Source organism: Puntigrus tetrazona, chromosome 17 (genome assembly GCF_018831695.1).
Source record: "Puntigrus tetrazona isolate hp1 chromosome 17, ASM1883169v1, whole genome shotgun sequence".
In the NCBI taxonomy this organism is placed as follows: Eukaryota; Metazoa; Chordata; class Actinopteri; order Cypriniformes; family Cyprinidae; genus Puntigrus; species Puntigrus tetrazona.
The window spans coordinates 20,699,061-20,725,699 of record NC_056715.1 but is presented as its reverse complement, the minus strand read 5'-3'; the positions used below and the strand labels follow the sequence as shown (position 1 = coordinate 20,725,699).

Genomic DNA, 26,639 nt, shown 5'->3' with positions numbered 1-26,639 from the left:
AAGAATACAATACAAATACACTATTAAATACAATTGTATATTTTAGTGTACAATTAAAAGAAAGATCGTGTGAAAAATCACAATTTTAGCATCTAGTTTTTTTGTAGTGATGAAAAAGCATCAAGTGTCTCTAATTTATTTAGACTTTGCGACGTACGCGAGATTTAAGCGTTTTATAGACTATCGTGTCGGACTGGACCGATTTTGAACCTTTTTAGAACCTTTGTCAAGTTCAGATATGTAAATAACTGAATGCCTTTCACGATGTTACAAAATAGGTGTATGACTATTTTATATGCAGGCACGTGCAATATGCAAGATGACGTCAAAGACGTCCATTTACCTTTCATTTTTGAACTATTTTTCAACCATGACGGGACGTGTCGGAGGGACGTCTTTATAACTGTCTTTACACTTCTAAATGTTTGCTGTGGTCTCTTGCGCCTCTTCGAAATCTCCTGAAATGAGCTCTAACGTCAACACGACGAGGGTCCTGGTCATAAACACCGGCGGAACCATCGGAATGGTCTTGCATGACGGCGGTAAACACCATCAGCTGAGCTCTTAACACTTGATTGCATTAGGATACATAGCTTGTATTTGAAGTCGTACGTTTCTATTATGAAAAATCGTCAATTTAAACGCGGGCAATTAAATATTCATATGCATGTACGCATAAGAATAAAAACCACAAGACTTATGTCATGGTTATTTATATATATATATATATATATATATATATATATATATATATATATATATATATATATATATATATATATATATATATATATATATATATATTGTATTTATATGTGTGTATAAGCCAAAACAGATATTTCCTGAAAAACGATCCAATTCTGATTGCTTGATTGCCGTGGAAAATTAAATCTAAATATTAAATTTAATATTTTAAAGCAAAGGGTTTTTAAAGATGTTTGTACAGTGAAAAGCATTAAAAAGTGCTTGTCATTAAAACATTATAACGCCACTGGATCAACAAGCTTAAAAGCTAAACCTCATAACTTCACCAGTCTCGATCCATTTAGACCGACGCACTGCACACAGCCTGGAAAACAGCTCTCCACGTTTAGAGTAAATAAATAATGTTGTAAAACCTGTATAAAAGCACATAATACCAGACAACAGATACAGCCGTTCCAGTGACAGACAAAACACTCCATATCTGTCATTAGCTTTTCCAAACTTTGTTATTACATGAGTTCTGTTTTTATTGTAGAATTTTTCTATATCTGTCTTTTCCCCCTGTATTTGAACGCTTTATTACTTTTATTTATTGATCCCTTGTTGCATGCATATATATGTGTGTGTGTGTGTGTGTTTTATGTATATATTGTGGCGGGAGGAGCCAACGACAGACACAGTGGGTGTGGCGTCAGGCCTCGGAGAGGCTTTTTATTAACAGAAATATTCAAAATAACGTGTCATGGGGAGAAAGTGTCCAAATAAACGGGGAACTGGTGTCTTCATCATGCTGCAGGGGGAGTGCAGGTCCAGTAGTGTTCCAGGGGAAGTGTCCAGGTAAGGGACGGAGTCCCACGGCCGCTTCTTCCCGCGGCTTCTCCTCCGTTTCTTTCCCGGTCGGCAGTCAGAAGGGATAAACAGACCGGCATCCTGGCACGTCAGCGGTACACGTGTGCAGTCATTGCCTGGACTACGGAGCCCGACAACTCTCTGGAGGCGTGGTGAGTCCCTCCACACTCCTTCCTGGACCCACGAGGACACCAGCGTGCATGCACAGGTGAAGAAACCGATCTCGTGAGGAGAGGCGTGCTCGGTATTTAACGGCGGCGGCTTGATACACTTCAGGTGTGCCTCGTCACACGCCGCCATGACGTGTCCAATGCCATGCCCCTCCTCTCAGACACGCCCCCTCTCTTTGGGAGCCTGGTAAAGGGCGGCGAATAAAGGATGGGGTGATGATGACAATAAAGGGGAGGGGCAGCCGACTCGTCACAATATATATTGTGATGAGCATCCCAAGCAACCATCAGCGTTGCCCTGGAAATGAGTAAGGAGCACCTGAACACACCCATCACCGGCTGATCGCTCATACCTGCTTTTCATTGACCTCTGGCTGACAATTGAGTCCTATCGGGCCTAGTTGACTTGTGGGACTCCTGAGGCAGCTGACAGGTACCGGTGGGCCAAGCGGACCACTGCCCGGGTGGTTATGCATGCAAAAACTCGGGTCTGGGAGGAGTTTCATGAGGCCATGGAAAAGGACTATCGGACGGCTTCAAAGAGGTTCTGGCAAACCGTCCGACACCTCAGAAAGGGGACGCAGTGCCCTGCCAACACTGTATACAGTGCTGGTGGGAATCTGCTAATCTTGACTGGGGACATTGTCGGGCAGTCAAAGGAATACTTTGAGGATCTCCTCAATTCTGCCCACGCATCTTCCACTGAGGGAGCAGAGGCCGGGGACCCGGGGACCCGGGGAGGGACTCGACTATCACCCTGACTGAGGTCACCGAGGTTGTTAAGAAGCTATGAGATCCAGCCTTTGGATACAGACAATCGATTTCAGCTTAACTCATTGCCATGGTAGTTGCATTCCCTGATAGTCTACACAGTATGTCAAGGCCAAGTACTCAACTCAATTTATAGAGCACTTTCAACACCACAAGTGAAACCAAAGTGCCGCACAGAGAAAGATAGTAGAGGTTGGGAGAAGGTGGAAACTTGGAAACTGGGAAACTGGTCCTACCCATACTGCAGCCAATACATCCCAACTTCTACGGTTATCACTAAAGGTGGTTTTTTTGGTATAAAAAAAACTTTTAACTGTAGCACTACCTATACCTACTCCAATAATCTCTTCCATGTAACAGGAAATACCAGATTAGTTGTTATTATCAGTTATTAATGCAATCTACAGTATTCTAGTTTCCCTCTGCCTGGCCACTTATGGTTTTTACTAGTTTTGCAAATTTAGAAGTAAGGGACTTGTATCCTGTTGAATTTACCTTGTTGTTGAGTATTGTTAATTGCAGCCAATTGGTGCACCGTTTTCATTTCAGACTTAAGGCGATCATAAGCCTGACAAAGAGTAAATGATGTTATCCTGCCACAAATGAAGGTCATCCTAAGTACCTTGCAACATTTTGAAAGTCTGAGCCCCACTCTTTTCTATTCTTTCACCGAAACATGATACTAGGGATACTAACTTGATAAAAGTTCATAGGTGGGTTCTTTAACAGAGACAGGGTAAAAGTTCAGTCATAGACGCAGTGCATTTCATCTGCAGTAAATAAAGATCCTATACACACTAAAGCAAAGTACATAAACTGAGCTAGTAATGAACAAGGGCCCTCTCAAAAGAACTTTGATCTGAGTGGTTGATGATAATGTCATCACAGAACAGATCTATTATTAAACAGTCTGACAAATCATTTGTTAAATTAAAATAATCCTCTACACACTCCTCACGTGATTGTGTGCATTGCTGGAAGTATTATAACAAACAAGCTGTATCCTTACCTGGCCAATGTTCCTGAAAAGCTGCTGGATTCTTCTGCGGCCAAACATTCTGTAATGGGGCAGACGAGACGAGAGGTGTGCGGATTCAAATGCAAAGCTTTAATATAAGACATGGACAGGCAAGGTCAAACAGTGACAGTCTGGAAAACAAACAAGGGTCAGTCCACTGCAAACTTAATTCAAAACGGCAAGACAGAGCAGTAATTCAAATAGCAAGCAGAGATAAGAACACCAAAAAAAAACAGGCTAGGAAATGGGGGAACTAGCTCTGTAGAGTGGTTGAACAATACTCGGCAACTGTGATTGATAGGAGTTATGTGTGATAGGAGCTATAAGTAGCAATCAGTGCAATGATGGGAATTGTAGTCCAGGGTGAAGTGCAGTCTGTGAAGTGTAAGAGTCAGTGTGTAATGATAGGGCGAACTCTTGTGACAATTGGTGGAATACCACAGTCCCGATTCATGACAGTGTGTGTATGTGTGTACAAATATGAGTGAGTATTCTTGTTCCAAAATGCATTTGTGCTCTAGTATTACACTTTTGTTTTTGTGCAGAGAATTTCAAATACATACACAATTTCTTAGATTTTATTTGGCAGTTTCTATAAAAATGCTCTCTGTTGCAGTCATACATTAAGCATTCCACGTTAGTTCAGGCAGGCCTCGTAGTCAAGCATACTTCAATTCATTCGCATAATTCGATAATTCAAACTCAGACCCTATCAGCTGATTCGGACAAGCACCCAATTAATTAATCTCAAGCGGTGTTATTTAAAAACAGCTTTGCTCTGCCTGCTTTGCTGCATCCCCTGCACGTTGCTTAGCACACCCACATTTTCCCCTCCTCCTTTTCTCTCTTTGTCTAATATTCTAGTAATATGTATGCGAATAAGCAACTAATAGGTCTAACCATAACAAAGTGTTCCCGGAAAAAACTTTTTCGCATTTTCCATTCATTTTCATATATAATGAATTTTTATAATGAATTTTAACTGGGTCCAAAGAATGTAGACGTACAGTACGCTACAAAGGAGTGTACTTTTAATCAGTTACTGTTTAGAGTTTATATTACATACTAGATTAGATTCTTCAGCCATTTATCTTATATTTATCATTGTGCAGAGAAAGTAAAAGAAATACAGTGTATCATAAATACCATCAATCTAACCATGAGACGAAATAGCAGTATCAACATATTAATTTTAATATTTAAAACTAAATTATATAAATAAGATATTATGGCTTACCAAACTAAAGTTATTTTAGAATAATATATAAAGCAGTTACATAACAATACATAAACAGTGAAAATGTCACATAAGAAGCTTGTAGGCCTTAAACAATAATAAACAATATAAATGGATATTCTTTATCAAAGTGAGTTTCTTGCAAGTGTTTTTTGGCAATATGGTTAAGGTTTATGTCTTATGCCACACTTAGCCTCCTGCAATTATAAGCCTAGTATAAAGTCATTAAATCATGCTCATGCCTCTGTAAGATAACAAACGCAAAAATTTAGGTTAAATTTTATCTAGATCCAATGCACTACACAGGAATGGACTTTTGTACTTTATTGATTTATAGTATAGTATAATGAGTTAAATTAAATGAACATGTATAGACATCTGTTGTTGTTGGGCATAGTACAATGTGAGGCTTGCATTCCAGCGAGAGATGTAAGATATAGGCATAGCATAAGCTCTGGTGAGAATATGCTATTATCATGAGAAATATGATTTCTTTACAAAATCCTCAAAACACACACCTTACACAACACCAGAGTCTATTGCAATTATAAGCCTACTGTACAATTATTAAATTGTACCCATGCAGGATAACATAGTTTTAGGCAGCTGACAAACTTCTTTATCTTTATAATAAATTTTATCTGGGTCCAAAGAATGTAGACGTACAGTACGCTACAAAGGAGTGTACTTTTAATCAGTTATTGTTTAGAGTTCATATTACATACTAGATGAAATTCTTCAGCCATTCATCTTATATTTATCATTGTGCCGAGAAATACAGTAAGTACCATCAATCTAACCATGAGAAGAAATAGCAGTATTAATATATTAATTTTAATATTTAAAACAAAATTTGGATATTGCTATTTGGATATATATATATATATAATTATATAATATATAATTCAGGCTGCAACACAGGTCAGACTGTGGAGAGGACTTGTCTAGTTCCAGTGGTCTTGTCCAATGGCTCACCAGTGACCGCTGAATAAGAATGAAGGAAACTAATATTAACGTAAATTGCATTCTTTTTATCATCTAGCAAATACATCGGGCATTATGGAATATGTTCACATTTCCATTTTTCCTAATTAGTGTGGTGTTGCAGTGGTGTGTTATGTGTACGACAAGTTAAAGAGATGGGTCTTTCATTTATATTTACACTGACAGAGTGTGTCTGCCTCCCGAACAACACTAGGTAGATTGTTTCAAAGTTTGGGTGCTAAATGGTAAAAGGATCTGCCACCCACAGTTGATTTTTTATATTATAGACACTATCAAAAGCCCAGTGTTTTGAGATCGCAGCAGACGTGAAGGACTATAATGTGATGAAAGCTCACTCAAGTATTGAAGTATTGAAAGCCTAATAAGTTTTTAATAAGATAATAAGATTTTAGTCAGTGCAGTTAAATTTTTTACAACACAATGTGACTGAGTCAGTCAATGCATAACACTTGAAGCTAATGTTTCACTTAATAAAAATCAATGGCAATGAACTTTAAAAGGATATTACAACATAGATATATATACTCTGTTATTTTCAAGTACATTTATATATTTATGAATCATTATTTGAATCCCTGCCGTAATTGTCACCTAAATTTGACGACCTTCTGAATATTTTCTGCTATGCCTATATGAACATGTTATATATCAAAATAAAGAACCATGCAAAATACATTCAGATATCATTTTTTTACCTGTAAATAATCATATGAATAAGAGTGAAATTGCATTCCGTAAACAGAACAAACAGACACACACATTTATTCACCCACAGTCACATGTTTACAAATACATACATACATACATACATATATATATATATATATATATATATATATATATATATATATATATATATATATATATATATATATATATATATATATATATACATACATACATACATACTTTTTGAGACAATCACCAACAGGATTAAGGGGAGAAGAGAACACAGGTTTAACCACGGGACAAATGCCAGGGCAGACGGAACCACAGCATCAGGTTCCTGTGATGGAAAAAGAGGCAGTTTATAACCCACAGAACATTCAAAATGGGACATACCTGAAAACAGCCACCGGAAAGAAGGTGCGGGCGTACTCGATCCAAGAGAGCTGTTGTCAGACAGTGGAGCATTCTTTCGAGATCATGGTTGGCCCGCTCGCATTGCCCATTGGTCTATCCAAAGTTGTTTAACATTGGTTCTTCTGCCATTACTCCTGAATGGGAGAGAAAGTTACCACAGAAGTTGTCTGAAAGTATCATTGTCTTCTTTTTAGAGTGTGGGATGTGGGATGTTGGCTTGGCAAAGGGGGTAAAACACCACATTCAACTGAATGACCCTAAGCCATAGCTCCTGCAGACTTTGACAACATACGTTTGACACATGAAGACTTACTGGCTAATAGAGTTTTGGAGTCCCTACACATCACCCATTGTGATTGCTAGAAAGAGTGACCAAAGATCAGAATGGATATATATATATATATATATATATATATATATATATATATATATATATATATATATATATATATATGAATTTGTTGAAACATTGTTACATGCTTTTTCCTCTTTATTTGCAGGTCTGTCTCCAGAACCTAATGCTCTTATCAAAACTCTACGCAAATTATCCATTCTACATGATGAGAAGTATGCAGAACAGACAAAGCTGTATGACAGTTACAAGCCTGAGGATAAAACACTGGTGCTTCCGTAAGTTCCCACACAAACATGTAATCAGGTTAAGGATTTGGATTTCTCTGGGTGATTTACTAATGGTGAGCAAATTGAATGACATATCATTCAATTGCATGATTCAATTGAATGACAAAAGCATATCATTTGCATATGGACCAATGAAATATACCAAGTGCAGCACAAATTAGCGTTGTTGCAAATAAAGAGTAAAGGAATAAAAGAGCCACAATAAAAAAGTATGTAGAAAAGAAAAATGAAAGATTGCTGATTTAAGATTAGTCAGTGCAAGTTTATTTCAGCTGAAACTGAATTTACATTTAGTCTAGGACTAGGCTAAAGCCTTGTCTGTGAAACCGTGGATTTGATAGACCTGGTGTGTTTTACTACGAGTTCCAAGTCATTTTTTATTTCCTGAAGCAAATAATAAATAATATAGCTTGGCAACCAATATATTCGAATAATGTGTTATTCTGGCTTTTAAATTAAAATGTATATGTTTGGAAAAAATTATCTTGAAAATGAAAAGTTAATGTTTTTATCGCACCTGGAAAAAGCGAATGTATTGCACCATGTGCATGTTGAGACCTCGTCGCTTTCATTATCTGTTTGTGCCTGAAATTACACATATCAACTATGTTATCATAATCAAAGAATGTGTGATGTACACTTTTCTGTAAACTGAGCCAAAAAAAACGTTTGGTAACATTTGGGTTATTTGGACAGCAAATAGTATCATTTGATTTAGTCTAGTTAATATTTATTGCAAACATTCATAATGTAATATTTTATGCAGATATTATTGGGACATTGTTATTGGGATATGGCTATATTTTTTCATGCTTAAGTCATTACATGTTTATTTCTGTTCAAATTTATTATAACTGTCATGATTCTGGTCCACAAGCTTCTACTCACTCACTACCAGATGTCACCTCCTCTCCACATTGCACCACAACCACATTATATTTCACTCTGGACTTCAAGTCGCATCATTCGTTGTACTGACAACACACACACCTGATTCCACTAATCACACAACATTTAAGATGGATTCAGTCAATGTCCTAGTCACTGAGCAGGGGCAGGCTGGTTCAGACAACCTGAACTGAAACAAACGTGAATTAAATACACAAAGTAGATTACATAATGGACACGACACACCTGAAGACAATAAGACAATCAACTGAAAGTAGGGCAGACACAGAGCACATGGGACAAGAAAACAATGACAAAACAGTCCAAATGTGTTACATATCGGCCCCCTCCCGGAAGGTGCCTCCTCACACCAAAAACATAAAACATAGAAGACGGAAAACGGGAACTTGGGAGGAGGCTCTGGTGGAGGACGGGCCCCCAGGAGGGGGTGGGCAAACAGAGACAAACACAGAGTCCAGGGAGGTACAGATGGAGGGAGGAGCCAGGGAAGACACAAGAGGAGTCCAGAGCAGGAGGAGATCTGTAGGACCCAGAGCACAGCCCTGATGACCCACGGTGGAGATGAAGGAGGGAGGAGTCATGGAGGAGGAGGTGGTGGACGAGCCAGAGACGGAGATGGAGAGCCAAAGAGCCAGGTTGACACCGAGGAGCTGGATGCCCTAGGCGACGAAGAAACAAGAAGGATGCGGCGGAGCGACAGAGGACCTAGGTGGACCCGGAGGGATAGAGGAGCCTGACAGAGCTGGAGGGATGGAGGGACAAGGTGTAACCAGAGGAGTGGAATCCAGAGGAGACGGATGGTCAACGACAGACCTTAAGTCATTACATGTTTATTTCTGTTCAAATTTATTATAACTGTCATGATTCTGGTCCACAATCTTCTACTCACTCACTACCAGATGTCACCTCCTCTCCACATTGCACCACAACCACATTATATTTCACTCTGGACTTCAAGTCGCATCATTCGTTGTACTGACAACACACACACCTGATTCCACTAATCACACGCTCACCTGACTCACATTTCACACAACATTTAAGATGGATTCAGTCAATGTCCTAGTCACTGAGCAGGGGCAGGCTGGTTCAGACAACCTGAACTGAAACAAACGTGAATTAAATACACAAAGTAGATTACATAATGGACACGACACACCTGAAGACAATAAGACAATCAACTGAAAGTAGGGCAGACACAGAGCACATGGGACAAGAAAACAATGACAAAACAGTCCAAATGTGTTACATATCGCCCCCCTCCCAGAAGGTGCCTCCTCACACCAAAAACATAAAACATAGAAGACGGGAAAACGGGAACTTGGGAGGAGGCTCTGGTGGAGGACGGGCCCCCAGGAGGGGGTGGGCAAACAGAGACAAACACAGAGTCCAGGGAGGTACAGATGGAGGGAGGAGCCAGGGAAGACACAAGAGGAGTCCAGAGCAGGAGGAGATCTGTAGGACCCAGAGCACAGCCCTGATGACCCACGGTGGAGATGAAGGAGGGAGGAGTCATGGAGGAGGAGGTGGTGGACGAGCCAGAGACGGAGATGGAGAGCCAAAGAGCCAGGTTGACACCGAGGAGCTGGATGCCCTAGGCGACGAAGAAACAAGAAGGATGCGGCGGAGCGACAGAGGACCTAGGTGGACCCGGAGGGATAGAGGAGCCTGACAGAGCTGGAGGGATGGAGGGACAAGGTGTAACCAGAGGAGACGGATGGTCAACGACAGACCCAGGTGGAGCCGGAGGGACGATGAATCCTTGAGGATTGATGGGCCAGGTTGCAGAGCAGGAAGCTAGGAGCCAAGGGGAAGCCGACGGGTCTATGGGCCAAAGTGGAGTCCAGGATTCGGAGGCTGGATAACGAGGTGAGGGATCCTCCACCCATGATGATGATGGTGACAGGCAGACCCGTGATGAGCTGAGGGTGAGCGCAGGGGCTGCTGCATGACATTGACGGCACATGGAAAGGGTGGGAGGGTGGGATAAACTTTGTGTGTGATCTCTGGAGGGTGCATTTGCTGTGCGGTCACCGGAGGAGGCGCTGGCTGCATGGGCACCCGAGGAGCAGACTCTAGAGGGTGCTCTTGAGGCAGGCAGGGTGATATGGCTATAACCTAAAAATAATTTGTTATGTTTTGATTTTATCTGTTTTTTACTTCACTTTAAATCAAATGTTGATTGCTTTTTGAAGTTTGTCTTCATTGTATCAAATTTCTCTTATTCTCTCTTTTTCTCACCTCAGACAATCTAAACTGAACAAGAGGGTTGTATATACATTTTTAGAGTACTGTCCCCTGCTCGACTCGAGTAATATGACTCCAGATAACTGGAGCACTATTGGAAAAGACATTCAGGTACCTTTTTAATCATTTGTACTCCCACATTTATTTTTTACTTTAGACATTGCAAACACAGAAATACTGAAAAACCGGTACACTGATGTTTGTTCAATGTAATTTTTTAAGAGAGTTCAGCTATGATTTGGAATATATATGAATTCATTGTTCTAAGATTAAATTAAAATAAAAATGGCTGTAAAAACCAAGCAGCAGCCAGTGCTGAGAAATTCTACAAATATGTTTTGTTCACAGAAATATTATGAGCAATATGATGGTTTTGTGATCCTGCACGGCACAGACACAATGGCTTACACCGCCTCTGCCTTGTCCTTCATGTGTGAGAACCTGGGAAAGCCTGTCATCCTCACCGGCTCACAGGTAACATGTTTTAAAAGCATAGTTTATAGTTTACCCCAATATGAGCTTAAATGATCATGAGGATAAAATAATCAACTTTTTTTTTCTTTTTTTACATCTTGTATATGGCAGGTACCCATCTTTGAGATGATGGAAGGGACAACCTCTTGGGGGCGCTTTTGATTGCAGGACAATTTGTCATCCCTGAGGTGTGTGGCTTTTCACAGTTATGCTTTTATAGCCAGCGGCAGTGCTTGAAGTGGGCCGGGAGACTTTTTTGTACGTACGGAAGGGAGTCAAAGCATCAGTGGCTGGGTGATTAGAAATGACACTATATAAATCACAATACCAGGAGGGGGTCACTTTTTATCTAGACAAATCACATGAATGAATGCAAGCAGAGTTTAAGTAAATTTTGAAGTACATATTTAGCCATTTAAATTGTCAAGTCATTGTTCAAACACAACACACATACATAAACACAGATTCACCACCGGCCAAATAAGTCAGTACAAGTTTAATCTGCCAATGATAATGTGTTCCAATGGAGGGTGACACCAATGTTATTTTTGTAAAAGACAACTATCAAACGATTCATGAAAAAAAAGTATTATATAGTATTCAGACCCTCTTAAATTTTTCACTCCGTTATATTGTAGCAATTTGCTAAAATTATTAAAGTAAATTTTTTTCTTCAATAATGTACACTCAGCAGCCTATACTGAGAGAAAAACACAGAATTGGTGACATTTTTGCAGATTTATTAAAAAAGAAACTGAAATTTCACATGGTCCTAAGTATTCAGACCTTTTGCTTGAGTCTTTTTGAGAATGATGTAACAAGTTTTTTTCCACACCTGGATTCGGGGATCCTCTGTCATTCCTCCTTGCAGATCCTCTCCAGTTCGGTGAGAATGGATGGTAAACATCGGTGGAAAGCCATTTTCAGGTCTCTCCAGAGATGCCCAATTGGGTTTAAGTCAGGGCTCTGGCTGGGCTATTCAACGAACAGTCACAGAGTTGTGGTGAAGCCACTCCTTCGATATTTTAGCTGTGTGCTTGAGGTCCTTCAGGTGTTTTTTAGCAAACTCCATGGAGGCTTTCATGTGTATTGCACTGAGGAGAGGCTTCCGTCAAGCCACTCTGCCATAAAGCCCCGATTGGTGGAGGGCTGCAGTGATGGTTGACTTTCTACAACTTTCTCCCGATCTCTGGAGCTCAGCCACAGTGATCTTTGGGTTCTTCTTTACCTTTCTCACCAAGGCTCTTCTCCCCCGATAGATCAGTTTGGCTGGACGACCAGCTCAAGGAAGGCTTCTGGTTGTCTCAAACATCTTTCATTTAAGAATTATGGAAGCCACTGTGCTCTTAGGAACCTTTAGTGCAGCAGAATATTTTTTGTAACCTTGGCCAGATTTGTGCCCTGCCAATTATATATATATTGTGACGAGTCGGCTGCCCCTCCTCTTTATTGTCACCATCACCCCGTCCTTTATTCGCCACCCTTCACCAGGCTCCCGACGGGAGTGGGTGTGTTCAAGAGGAGGGGCGTGGTATTGTTCAGGTCTGGCGGCGTGTGACGAGGCACACCTGGAGTGAGTTTAGCCTCGTTACCGTCGCCGTTAAGTACCGGACGCGCCTCTCCTCGGGAGACCGGTCTCTTCCCCCGTGCATGCACGTTGTTGTCCTTGTGGGTCCAGGAAGGGTGCGCGATGGACCTCACCCTGCCGTCCGAGAACACACAGCTCTTCCCACTCTGCCGCCCGGAGCAACGAAGCGATGGAGATGCCGCGGAAGCCGCCGCCGCCCCTCGTGCCCCGGACCAGAAGAAGGGGAGCGCGTGTGACCGCCGGACTCCGCCCCTTACCTGGACCCTTCCCCCCTGGAACACGGCCTAAACCTGCACGTTACCCGCAGCACGACGAGGACACCAGATCCCCCTTTTTATTTGGACACTTTCCCCCTTGGACACTTTGTTTTGTATTTTTTTATTTTGTCAATAAAAAGCCTCTCAGAGGCCTGACGCCACGCCCACTGTGTCTGTCGTTGGCTCCTCCCGTCACAGTGGTGGAGAATGCGGGCAAGGCGGAGCTTAGACGGCACAGTTGGGCGACATCTGATGACGTCATCCCCTCTCGCTGGTACCCATGCCGGGACGGAGGAACAACGGAGACTCGCTCCCAGCCACCAGGAAGGGTAAGTGACGCTTGCGTTTACTGTCATTTACCCGGAGGCTGGTTGAGCATATCGACTAATTCCCGGTTTCTCTGTCCCGGTGCGAGAGGGGAGTTGCCCGGAGAGGAATCCCTGCCCCGCCCACTCCGACCGCTGGAGCCTGGTTGAGGAAGGTAGCACTCCTGCGTGGGCGGCGACCGCTTGACGGGGTTGACGCTTGGGGAGGGGAATGTGACGAGTCGGCTGCCCCTCCTCTTTATTGTCACCATCACCCGTCCTTTATTTGCCGCCCTTCACCAGGCTCCTGACGGGAGTGGGTGTGTTCGAGAGGAGGGGCGTGGTATTGTTCAGGTCTGGCGGCGTGTGACAAGGCACACCTGGAGTGAGTTTAGCCTCGTTACCGTCGCCGTTAAGTACCGGACACGCCTCTCCTCTGGAGACCGGTCTCTTCCCCCGTGCATGCACGCTGGTGTCCTCGTGGGTCCAGGAAGGGTGCGCGATGGACCTCACCCCGCCGTCCGAGAACACACAGCTCATTCCACTCTGCCGCTCGGATCAACAAAGTGATGGAGATGCCGCGGAAGAAGCCGCCCCCCCTCGCGCCCCGGACCAGAAGAAGGGGAGTGCGTGTGACCGCCGGACTCCGCCCCTTACCTGGACCCTTCCCCCCTGGAACACGGCCTAAACCTGCACGTTACCCGCAGCACGACGAGGACACCAGATCTCCCTTTTTATTTGGACACTTTCCCCCTTGGACACTTTATTTTGTATTATTATTTTGTTAATAAAAAGCCTCTCCGAGGCCTGACACCACGCCCACTGTGTCTGTTGTTGGCTCCTCCCGTCACAATATATATATATATATATATATATATATATAATTATCATAAATAAATCATAGTTTTCATAATCATTATGTATTCTCAAACCTTTGCCAGCATCTTGTGATCACACTGCTAGGCTTTCAATCAATGAGCATTTGCTAAATCACATCATATACATGCTTATAATTTTTCATAAATTAAAAACATTTAAATATGAGCCTTTACTGTTAAACAGTTGTTTGTGAAAAAGAGATCAAGAAAGCACAGTCACGATAACATGATTATGGTTAAATATGAAAAAGACAGATTAGGCTACGTTTATTTTAATATTAAATATTTCAACACTTTAGATACAATCACAACTTAGTACATTTTAATAAAAAATGCATGACTGCTTCATTTTGGCTTAGGTCTATATTTGTACTTTAATTAAAACTATATATATAAAAAAATAATTTAAAGATTATATACTATAATAACCTTGGCTGACACACAACTAAAATGAATAGAAATTGTGGGGAAATGCTATGAAGGACATGTAAACTTACTGAACATACTGTTTGAACAAGAAAATAGCTCACTATCTCTGTTTCTTCACAGGTTTGCCTCTATTTTCATCATAAGCTCTACCGAGGAAATCGTGTCACCAAAGTGGACTCTGGAAGCTTTAAAGCATTTGCTTCACCAAACCTGCCGCCATTAGCCAATGCTGAAATCGACATCGACAGTAATTCCAGATTTCAACATTTATGGCCTGTAGTTAGAAATCTGTCTATTAAGCTGGTGACGCGTGAAGCAGCTATGATTTATGTTGGAGCACTGCCCACAAGACTATTGCTCATGAATATATAATAATAGTGTATGATATTAATGATAATAAAAACATTTTATTTATTAAATATACCATATCACATTATTGGAAAATGTTGTCACTGTTTTCAGTTTCATGTTAACTTCCTCATTACTGATTCAATTGAAAAATTTGCATTTCCCATTGTTTAGTTAACTGGGAGACTGTGTGGAGAGCCAGCACAACTGCCAAATTCACTGTCTACACACAAATGAACCACAATGTGGGTCTCCTGAGACTCTTCCCGGGGATCACTACTGATACAGTAAGCATTTGTAATAATCTGAAATCAAATGAAATCGAAATTTTGTTGGCCGATTTCAAATTAGAGTGTTAAATATTTAAATTTTTAATAATTACACATTCAAATGTTTTACATTTTACAGTTTTAAAACACACCAGGTTTTAGGAAATTTACTCAGTGTACTAATTTTGATTGCATATATATTTTAGGGAAGGAAAGAAATTATACAATTTTCAACAAACATTACATGGTGTAATCATTAGGTTACATTTTTTCTTTAAAAATTATTTATTAATCTTTCCTAAAGGTTATCTAAAGAGGCTATCTGTTATTCAAAGAGACTCAACTGCAGTGATACTCTGTAATTGTTACAATCACCAGTTGGAGTGTGTTTTTTCTGTCTTGCCCCTTTTTGGAAAATAATTGGTTGATCCTGGCTCTCTCATTAGACTCTTTTGTTTTTCCTACCTTTGGACATTGGCCAGGTATGAACATTGCCAAGATGTTATTAGCCATTGAGAAGGGATTTCAATCGCTTGAGGACTATGTTCAAGAATATTTAGATTTTGCCTATTTTTCCGATCTACCAGACTGTGTCCTTATAGACTTCATTTGCAAAGGCGTTGATCAGCTGCTCAGATCACGACTGATCCATGAGGGGCCACGGTCATTGCTCATGGATTTTGTGGACTGTGCTTTGTTGTGTGTTGCCTCTGCTTTTACTGTGGGTGCTGCTGAGGAATGTACGCACACACCCAAAAAGGCTGCTAAAGCAGAGGCTGATTGCAAAATGGCAGACATCCCAGTGCTCCGTTATGTCACAGTTGCCAGTGATGAGCCAAGCCAAGCTACAGCTGATCTTCACAAGCCAAGTCAAGCTTTATTTGATCTTCATGAGCCAACGGAAACCACAGTCGATCTTCAAGAGACAAGTCAAGCCATAGTTCATCGTCATAAGCCAAGTCAAGCTACAGTCAAGCTTCATGAGCCAAGATCAGCCGCAATTGATCTTCATGAGTCATGTCAAGAAAAGTAGAAGTTATATAGCATCAGGTCCGTCCTGATCACCCAGAGCTACGTCATATCTTCACCTGCCAGCGTCACGTCACGTCTATGCTGATCATCCAAAGCCACTGCACAAGATGGCCGCCAACCCAGAGCCACTGTGTCAGGGTCCCCCCTGTCCTGCAGAACAGATTTCAGAGGCCCTGGTCAAAGGTTTAATGCGTGTTCGGTCTTTCCTTGCGCTTTTGACCAGAATTTAGTTTCAATTTTGATCTTGCTCCGTGCTTAATCTGACTCCTATTTCAAGTGATTGTTAATTTTAGGTACCATTCATACTTGTCAATTGTGGAAGAATTTAGATATTTGAAATATTCTAGAAAACTAATCTCTTCATTACAGACTCAGGTCACTTAGGAATTCAGGCGGCCGTTTACTGAACCCTCGACACGGCTGGACAGTTCCAACATTACTTAGCGGGTGAAGGGTGGTTATAATGCCTTAAGTGAACCACCCACCGGCATGTTCTAAACACTTTCACCATATTAATGCATTAATTTATGTTTTGTTGTTGTTGTTTTTTTTTTTTTTGGATTTTTGTTTATTTGTTTCTTCTGCATGTTGATTGCATCACACTGGTTTGTTTTTCAGTTATTAAACATTATAATTGTTGAGTCTTTTTTAATGATATCAAATAATTCTGGAAAATTACAGTACTTGACAATTTACTTTCTGTCATTTTTAATATGGATTTTTTTTTTCATGGTGATATAATCAGGTTTTTTTTTTACTCTTTTTACTTTAGTTTTTTTGCTTTATGCACCTCAAAAATATAAGAAATTAACTTTAATTCTGAAATTAACCAATTTAATGTAGAACAAGAATTTAATGCATTCTAAATAAATAATAAGTAATCTATAATGATGTGTAATCTATATTCAGATGTGTAAATGAGATCTATTCTTTAATCAGGTCAAGGCCTTCTTGAAGGCTCCCATTGAGGGTGTCATTTTGGAGACCTACGGCAGCGGTAACGCTCCTGATAACCGCCCTGACCTGCTGGCTGAGATCCGTAAAGCCACCGATAGAGGAGTCATCATAGTCAACTGCACCCAGTGCCTCAGAGGCTCTGTCACAATATCATACGCCACCGGCCAGGTATGGGTGTTTGCTTGAGAAAGGCCTCAGATGGATGTTTCCAGGAATTTTGTAATTTAGTGTTCCTTTAATGTTCTCTTCCAGGCTCTGAGTAACGCTGGAGTTGTCGCTGGGTTTGACATGACTCCAGAAGCTGCTCTTTCAAAACTCTCCTATGTGCTGGCCAAACAAGATCTCAGTACAGAAGAGAAGAAAAAGGTGTGCAAACAAATTTTCTGTGAAATATACACATCTAAAATAATAAGTGACAATTCTGAGTCTTCTTGGACAGCTTGCACAGTACAATGCTAGTGTTAAAGATTAATGGTTAGATATATTTAAAGATTAAAATATATTAATGGTTCATTAGATGATGAGTCGCAATCTGCGTGGGGAGATGGTGGCTGACTTAGAGGGGGCAAAGATTTCTCTCAGCGACAGTCGCTTTATTCAGATTATAGCCAAGACCCTCAGCATTGGCTGTAAACAGGTGAGCAGAACATATATCCAGACTTTCTGCTTCTGTTATTTTTATTCTGATCTGGTTTGTATATCTTCATGATGTACATACATTCAGAAGCAGAAGATCATTTGATGAACATTATTAATTCACCATAATATGATTGATGTCCTTAGGAGCTTGAAGCCATACAAGATACAAGGGATGCACTAATGCCCACTCTGGCATGTACTGCTGCTAAGAATGGAGACACAGAGACTTTAGAGGACATAAGAGAAATGGTAAGTATTTGGGTGTTTGCAGTAAAAGCATGAGCCTATGCAATGACTGTACTGTGTGAAAATTCCATTCTAATATATCATAGCATTCTTATTCAACAGAAAATTAATGACAAAAAATGCCACAATGAAATGGAAGCAAAACAATTAAACATTATAAAATGTAGTGTTTTAAATGTATTCTTCTACAGTTCTTAACAAAAAATTCTTTTCTTTTACACTGAATAAATTAGATTGTTGCCACAAACTGTTCAGCCTTTTTTATATTACCTAATAGAAACAGGCATAAAAAGACTGAAATTGCAGTTGTTTTGTTTTTTCAATAGGGAACTGACTTGAATAAGGCAAATTATGATGGCCGCACTCCTCTTCACATTGCTGCATGTGAAGGGCATCTGAATGTGGTGGAGTATCTGCTGAGTAAACGAGCCACCATCTATAGCAAAGATCGCTTTGGTGATACTCCTCTTCGCAATGCCATTCGCCTCAGGTATGACAGGGCCAAAAAGGCTGGATGGTTTAGCTTATTTAGGCATTAGAAAGTTTCTAAATATGTATGTCAGCTGAATGTTTTATCGTGACAAAGTTTTGTTGCCATGTAGTTACAGTTAACACACTGTAGCTTTCTTCATGTAACACGTTACGTCCCTTTACACCACTAAGGTGTGTGGGAGTGGAGCATGCTGAGGCTGTGCTCAAGGGAGCTGATTGCCCTCATTGTGAGTGCATCCCCCTGCATACACTTTTGGAAGGCTCCCCTTTGTTGAAGGAGCCTTCTCTAGCATTCCTTAAAAGGGTTGCCCTGCCTCCACTGAGGTGGAGGGTCGGTTGTACTTGTGGGGTGTACAGAGAGATCTGGTGAAGGAAAATAGAGAAAAATGAGTTCCTGTCTTCTTTTTCAACTGCCAGATCTTCACGTTCTCTGAGTTTGGAAGCCCATTCGATTACTCCACAGAGTGATGCCACGAATGGAACAGACTATCTCAAGCTATCTCTTCTCTGACATTGTGTCGTCTCTCAATGCTTGTGCCTGTTATATAAGATGACACACAAGATCCTTCTGTGGTCCCAGATGACTTTATATGTCTATGCATCTCAATGTGGGGGCCGGAGATTGGAGGCTTCACACCAAGGTAGTGAAGCATATTTGGAGAGTTTTCTTTCAGGCAGAGGTGGACTCTTTGCAACTCTAAAGAGAATGCACAATATCCCCTCTGGTTCTTTCTAGCTCATTTAACTCCTTTGGGACTGGAAACTATCGTACAGACATACAGAACACTAAAACATGGGGAAAATAGGCTTTGTAGAGTGGTGAGTCAATACTCTGTGTCCAAAGTATTTATAATGTGACTCTGAATGATTTTTGACAATGACAATTGTGTGTGTTGTTAGACTTCAATTCCCTTAACCCATTGCACTAACAGTAGTGTAGTTCAAGAGTCCATGTGCTGAGCAGGTGACCTCTGGTAGTGAATAAACAGAAGTTCACAAACTGGATTCATGACAAAGCCCCCCACCAAGAAGCTCCTAAGACTTCGGGTTTGTTTGGAGGAGAAGGTGGCTCTGGGTCTGTTGAGGGAGGAAATACTGGATCAATGTGACATTTGAGTACGGAGAGCCATACCTTATCTCCTGGCAAATAAATGGGATGAGGTAACCTTTAACAGTTGGCATCATCAGGATACCTCCGGACTGCTCGTATTAGGTGGACATGTGCTGAGTCCCACACCCTCTCGCTCTCCTGGAACAAGTGATTCACCGCGGGCACCTCCGAAGCATCTGCAGACCATGGGAATAGTGCCGGCTGATATCCGAAAACACATGGGAAGGGGGTTAGATCATTGGAAGTTTGTCGTAAAGAATTTTGTGCATACTCTGCCCACGGTAAACACTGGCTCCAGGACTCCTGATGTTGTGAGCAATATGTACGTGGGTAGTGGGAGATTTCCTGAATCTTCTGCTCGGTCTGGCCATTAGTTTGGGGGTGATATCCACAGGATAGACTGACTGAAGTTCCTAGCAACTGAAAGAAGGAAGAAGATGGATGTTTGATGGAATTCACATTTTTCAGTTTTGTGATATAAGTGAGAATGGTGTTCTTTCACGTTTATGATGGATCATTAGTTAATGTAACCTCAATTTTGAGGTTACCAAAGAAAAATGAATGGAATTTTGTTCTGGCTTTTGGGGATGCATTTTGGGGGAAGGGTCCACAGACCCATAGTTACGCTTTTTATTAGCACCTTGTTTGGGTAAAGAGGCATTAAAGATTATTTGTTAGACTTGAATGATTAGACTCAAACTTTTCCTTAATGAGTGATAAAACAGGCATATCATCCCACAGGTTTACAATAAAGGATGAACTTGAGTCAATCTAGAGACCGGAATATCACAGAGACACAGAATGTCGAAAGTCACTCAGAACCCACAACATTAAAAACACTCAGAACAGCTTAGCATCTGCATAACAGATCCCTGTGAACCATTCACAACACATAAACATTGGCAACTTTTGTATGATTAAGCATTATGGAAATTTTCTTTGGATATGAATTAAAAATGTAGTTAATTAATTGATTGTATAGATGACTGTAGATTAATATTCCATCTTATAGATTTTCTATGGTTTTTCTGTTTTTCTGTATGTTCTCTGTATGAAGACATAAGGATGTCGTGGAGCTGCTGAGGAAGTCTGGAGCTCACTTCTACTCTGATGAATTAAAGGATAGTGGAACGGAGCTGTGCCGGTCTCTCTCTCACACACAAATATATATATATATATTTTTTTTAAACCCAAGTCATGGCATATCAGACCTTCAGCTAGTTAGCCTTCATACACTGTGAGAAAAAAAAAGTGTAGAAACAAAATTAAACAAAGTTGCTTGTAAATTATTGAATTCAATGTAAAATGTCTTATTAGAAAAACTAAATGCTCAATAAGTGTATTATTGTTGTTAATAATAATAATAATCATAATAAGCTATTCTTCCTTAGTGAATTGAACACGTGCTATGACTGAATCTTCAGGAGATGAAATAACGACAGAAGCTTCAGTGCTCATGATTGCTCATGTAGAAATTCTGATGTGTGCTTCACAGTCTTGCTGCTAGTGGTGACTTGGAGGGACTGAAGATTTGGAAGTTAGCTGGGGCTGACATGGCCATGTCTGGTTATGATGGGAAGACACCTCTTGAAGTGGTAAGTTAAGGAGATTTTTGTGAAATAAATAACCTTAATTGAGCAACTAGTGCCTGCAGTTGCCTGTCACTCATAAAGCAGTTTGAGTGGAGTGATCTTATGGATGTGATACATTTGCCAGATGTTTCTTATTTGTAAGCCACATTGAAATAAGTGTTGACATCACTGTGAATATGTCTTCTTTGTCAGCAAAGCAAATATATTAATGTTTATGTTAAGAAATGTTAGAAAGAAAATGTAATGCTTCCTGTAATCATTCCTGAACTGGAATCTCTCACCTTCAGGCAAGAGCCTTTGAACGTATGGAGGTTGTGGACTTCCTACAGGCTGCTTAGGGCAATATTCAGGTATGGAACATTTATTTCAGGTATGGTGTATTTATCACACACACACACTCACACGTTGGGTTTCCATGTTTTATAGGGACACAGGCGTACTGGTATTCCTATACTTGTGGGGGACATTTAGTCCCCATAATGTGAAAAATACCAGGTGCACAGAATCGCTCTCTAACACACACACACACACACACACAGATATTTAAATAATTTGAAATGAGATTATGTGATGATTCAATTATGAATTAGTTTACTCAATGAACAAAAAACATCAGCCAGTTCTGCTTAATTAAACTTTGAATTTGCTAATATAAACATTTTGAGGTAACTAATTCACTTTAAAATATTTTCTATAGGTGCGTATGACCAAATGAGGATCATACCTCTAATCGGTTTGAATTTATCTGAAACAATTAAATTTATTTTAGTGCTGCTGCATCCTCATTAAAGCAATTTTTCACTTTTTCTTTAAGCCTTATGGATCAAAAAACATCAATAAGGTATTTTTGTGTAACTATAGCGAGCAACGCCTCGCAATGTTCATCCTCGCTTGCCTCAAATAAGAAAGTCCTTTCTCTGAGAAACAGCCAAGATTATTTTAAAAATGCAAAATAGACTGGCGAATATCAGCAAAAGGAGTTTATGTCTTATGTTAACAAAAACTGTTGAGGAATAAATCGGAGGTGGATCATGATGTGGATCTGAACATTAAAGCAATCGCATTTATCAGCGGTGTTCTGTCAGCTTGTTAATCCATAATAAACAGAAAATCATTCGCTTTTGATGTTTTTTTGTATGTATGCATTCATGTATGTATTTACTAATGTTTCATTCTAACGAAAAGTAATCTATATTTAATGAAAACTATATGGTATGTTATTTTGATATTTAAATAGTATCATTACTGCTTTAAATGAACATTATATTACAATGTATTACATTATTTTTTCATCTTATGTTCAGAACTGAAGGCCACAATGCTAACGTTGTCCACATGAGAGAGCTGCAGGATAACAAATTATTCAATATCTGTTGAAAGACTTGAAAACGTTTAATTTCGGTTTTATTTATGTTTCATTTAAGTGACTGAATAGGAAAATGCATATAAATTCATTACATTTTCCTAAACTTTAATAAAGCCCGAGTATGCACTAACTGTAATATCCTAAATACATTTACTTTTTTAATCTTTTTTTCATGGTATTGACAATGGTGTTCTCAGGTTGTCAGACATAGCCTAACTGTACATCACTAGATAAATGTACACCAAACTGAAGAAGGGATATATATTATTTCTCTATTTTCATATTGGGCTTGCAACCAGACAGCTCAAGTACTCTGTCTCTTTTGCCCCTAAGGATTAAGTTTGTAAATGTCTAGAAAACAGTACTGATGCTGAGTAATATAGTGATTTATTTTTAGGCTTTTTGGTGAAAAAAAAAAAAAAAAAAAAAGCATTTATTTTAACCATTAATTAGTTTGTTACAATATGTCTTTACTATCAAATTTCAAATTCAAAACTGAAATATTATAATACAATATTTGGTATCTTGACATGTAGGTGGAAAAAAAATATCTGTTCAATAATCTGTTCAAAATAAATAAAAATATAAGCGTATATATATATATATATATATATATATATATATATATATAATCTTTTGGCTGGTATTATATATATATATATATATATATATATATATATATATATATATATATATATATATATATATATATATATATATATATATATAACCTTCCAGCCAAAAGATTTTAACAGTAAGATATTTAATGTTTTATTTTTTAAACAACTGCATTTTTTTTTTATATATTGTCAAATGTCATTCACCGCTGTGATCGAAGCTTCAGCATCATTACTCCAGTAGGACAAAAAATAATTGTTACAAAATATTTTTGTTTCAGATAAATGCTGTTCTTCTGAACTTCTATTCATCAAATAAACCTGAGCTGTTTTCAATATCATGTTTTTTTTTTTTTTTTTTTTTAGCAAATCACAATGCTTTTTGAAGGATTGTGTGACTGGAGTGTCACGTTTCCGTGGTTTCTCGGGGAGAGAAGGGAGCACTTGAGATGTGAAAATAAACTTAAATAGATTTAATCCAAAAAGGGCAAAATAAATATACAAAAGGCAGGCAGGCAGAACAAAAACCACGAATAGACCTCGGGAACAAAAACATTGACTACAGACATAGGGTAACATTGCGTAAACAATGCCCCCCTCCCGGAAGGTGCGTCCTCGCACCTAAAGTAACATCTAAAAAAAAAACAAAAAAAAACAAAATGACTCCGGGGGATACCGGATCTTGGGAGGAGGTTCTGGTGGAGGATGGCCCCCCGGAGGGGGTAAGCAGACAGGAGTCCAGGGGGGTGCAGAAGGAGGGAGGAGCCAGGGAGGAGACAGAAGGAGTCCGGAGCATGAGGAGATCCAGAGCCCAGCCATAATGGTCCATGGTGGCGCCGACGGAGGGAGGAGCCATGGAGGATGAGCGGCCATCGACTCCATGGGTCCCACCGACAGTGGCGAAGCAGGTGGTGGAGGAGACTGAGGCGGAGAGCCGAAGAGCCAGGGTGACGTCGAGGCGCTGGAGGACCTAGGCGACGCCGTAGGCTTCGGCGACCAATGCGGAGACGGGGGACGAGAAGGACGCGGCGGAGCCAGAGCGACAGAGGACTGAGGTGGAGCCGGAGGGAAGGAGGAGCCTGACAGAGCCAGAGGGATGGAGGGACGAGGCGAAGCCGGAGGAGAGGAATCCCGAGGCGACAGAAGGTCGATGACTGACCAATGCGGAGCCGGAGGGACGATGGAGCCTTGTGGAGCTGGTGGACTGACGGACCACAGTGGAGAGGAGGGAGCTGGGAGCCAAGGGGGAGCCGACGGGTCTACGAGCCGAGGAGGAGTCCGGGACGGGGAGGCGAGGGATCCTCCACCCTCGACGGCGATGGGGACCGGCAGACCTGTGGCGAGCTCCTGATGAAGAGCTGAGGATGAGCGCAGGGGCTGCTGGGATACATCGTCGTGGTATGACCAGGGTGGGAAACCTGGCAGCGCACGTGGCGCGGGCACTGGAGGGAGCGCTCGGGGCGCGGGCACTCGGGGGAGCGCACAGGGAACAGTCTCTAGGGTGCGCTCTTGAGGCAGGCATTCAGGACGGCTGGGCAGGACCAGGGGGCTAACAGGACGGCTGGGCGGGACCAGGAACTCAGGATATAGGGGAGGTGCCCAGTCTAAGTCCAAGTCCAAGTCCACATCATTCAGTTCCTCTTGTAGATCCAGCAGCCCCAGGTGGATGATCAGCTCATCCTCAGCTGATGTGCAGTGGGCGGAGCTCCCCGACGCGGGGAGATAGACTGTCGTTGTCCTCCAGCGCAACAGTCATTGACGAGTCGCAGGACACCAGCATCCACTCGATGTATGCGGCAACGCTCTCTCGAGGGCCGTTCCCGGACAGCTTCGCTCGTGTGGTGGTGTTTAGTCCTCGGAAGTGGATCGAGCACAGGAAACAATAAACAAAAAGGGGAAGATACGCCGCTATTTACTTTTATGGTCGGATCGTCCCGACGCGTTTTTGTGGTTTCTCAGGAGAGAGGAAAAGGGAGCACTCGAGACACGAAAATAAACTTAAATAGATTTAATTCAAAAAGGGCAAAATAAATATACAAAGGCAGGCAGACAGAACAAAAACCAACACAAGGAAATTAACTAAATTAACGAGACACAGCTGAAGACAATTAAACAATTAAACACGAAGGGAAGGCAGGGCACAGATAGCACTTGGCTCGAGACAAAAAACAATAACAAAGTCCAGAGATGTGACATGGAGTAATTATGCTAAAAATGTAACTTAAGAGACAACTTAAAAAACACAAATAAACCATATATTGTTGCAGTTGAACTGTATGCTTAACGTCTTCATGTTTTCGCTGTTTCTGTTATTAAATCTGAACACACTTTTAAATGCAGGGTTGTTCTGACATTGTTGTCTATTCTCTAGAATGGGGAGCTCATCAATTACTGCATCTAACAAGATCCCGAGGAGACTTCCTGCTACCATCGTCTGCTCACTTTCTCAAGAGCTTTTATAATTTTTTTTAACAATAAGCCTTTAGATTTTAATGCATAGTTAATGCATCATTTCATGCATTATTAGAGAATTTTACAGTACAGGATACTGCAACTGCTGATTTTAGAATGATCTGAAAATCTTCTTTGGGACAATAATCTTTTCTGGGATAGTGTGATGATTACATTTACATTTATAGCAAAAAATATTTATAGCAATGTATCCAAATTTTTCTATCTATCAGCTTCTGATTACATTTACAAATGCTTTTATTTAACAACTATTAATATTTCCATATAGCAATAATACAGCACATTATAGAGAGATATAGAGAGTATATAGTATACAACGGTCATGCTCACCAGGAAATGTTTTAATAAAATGTACTCATTTTTAAGAATATGTCTGTATGTATGCATCACATGTTTGTTTTTGTGTTAGTACAGTGGGACAGGAGTAGGATCAATATTTTATAAAAATGTAATTGTCAAGCACAGATAATAATTTTAAAAATGACTTACATAATATAAAGATACATTATGTTATCCACAAAGAAAAAACTATTACCAAAACACTTGAATACTTCTTAACCTCTTGTATGATGACAAATGTAAAGTGATGACTCATATAGACTCCATCTGGTTAAAATCATTTGCCTCTTTCTTTGATCAGAAGAATTTTTACAATGATAAAAAGCTACAACTCAAGCTACTTGTCACGTCTTGGGACTCTGTGTTGTTGTTTTCACGTCCCATGTGTTCGGTGTGACCTACTTTCTGTTGATTGTTTCATTGTGTTCAGCTGTGTCTTGTTAATTTAGTCATTTACTTTGTGTATTTAATTCCTATTTGTTTCAGTTCAGTTTGTCCGATCTCGTCTTTAATATGTGTGGTTCTATTCTGCCTGTCTGTCTGTAGTGTTATAACTTGCTTCTTGGTGTAAAATTAAAAACAATTAAGAGTA

At 40.4% G+C, this 26,639-nt stretch overlaps 1 protein-coding gene across 1 annotated transcript; it reads left to right on the top strand.

Moving 5' to 3' along the window:
* The first annotated feature begins 356 nt into the window (after positions 1 to 356).
* Positions 357 to 26,639, top strand: LOC122361456 (60 kDa lysophospholipase-like). The gene is made up of 16 exons (XM_043262209.1): positions 357 to 542; positions 7,339 to 7,468; positions 10,636 to 10,747; positions 10,985 to 11,138; positions 11,237 to 11,298; positions 14,688 to 14,814; positions 15,090 to 15,202; positions 17,156 to 17,341; positions 17,426 to 17,539; positions 17,691 to 17,810; positions 17,957 to 18,061; positions 18,385 to 18,548; positions 20,719 to 20,805; positions 21,157 to 21,256; positions 21,541 to 21,603; positions 25,608 to 26,639. The coding sequence occupies exons 1-15, from the start codon at positions 422 to 424 to the stop codon at positions 21,589 to 21,591; spliced, it is 1,746 nt and encodes a 581-aa protein (XP_043118144.1). The 5' UTR covers positions 357 to 421; the 3' UTR covers positions 21,592 to 21,603; positions 25,608 to 26,639.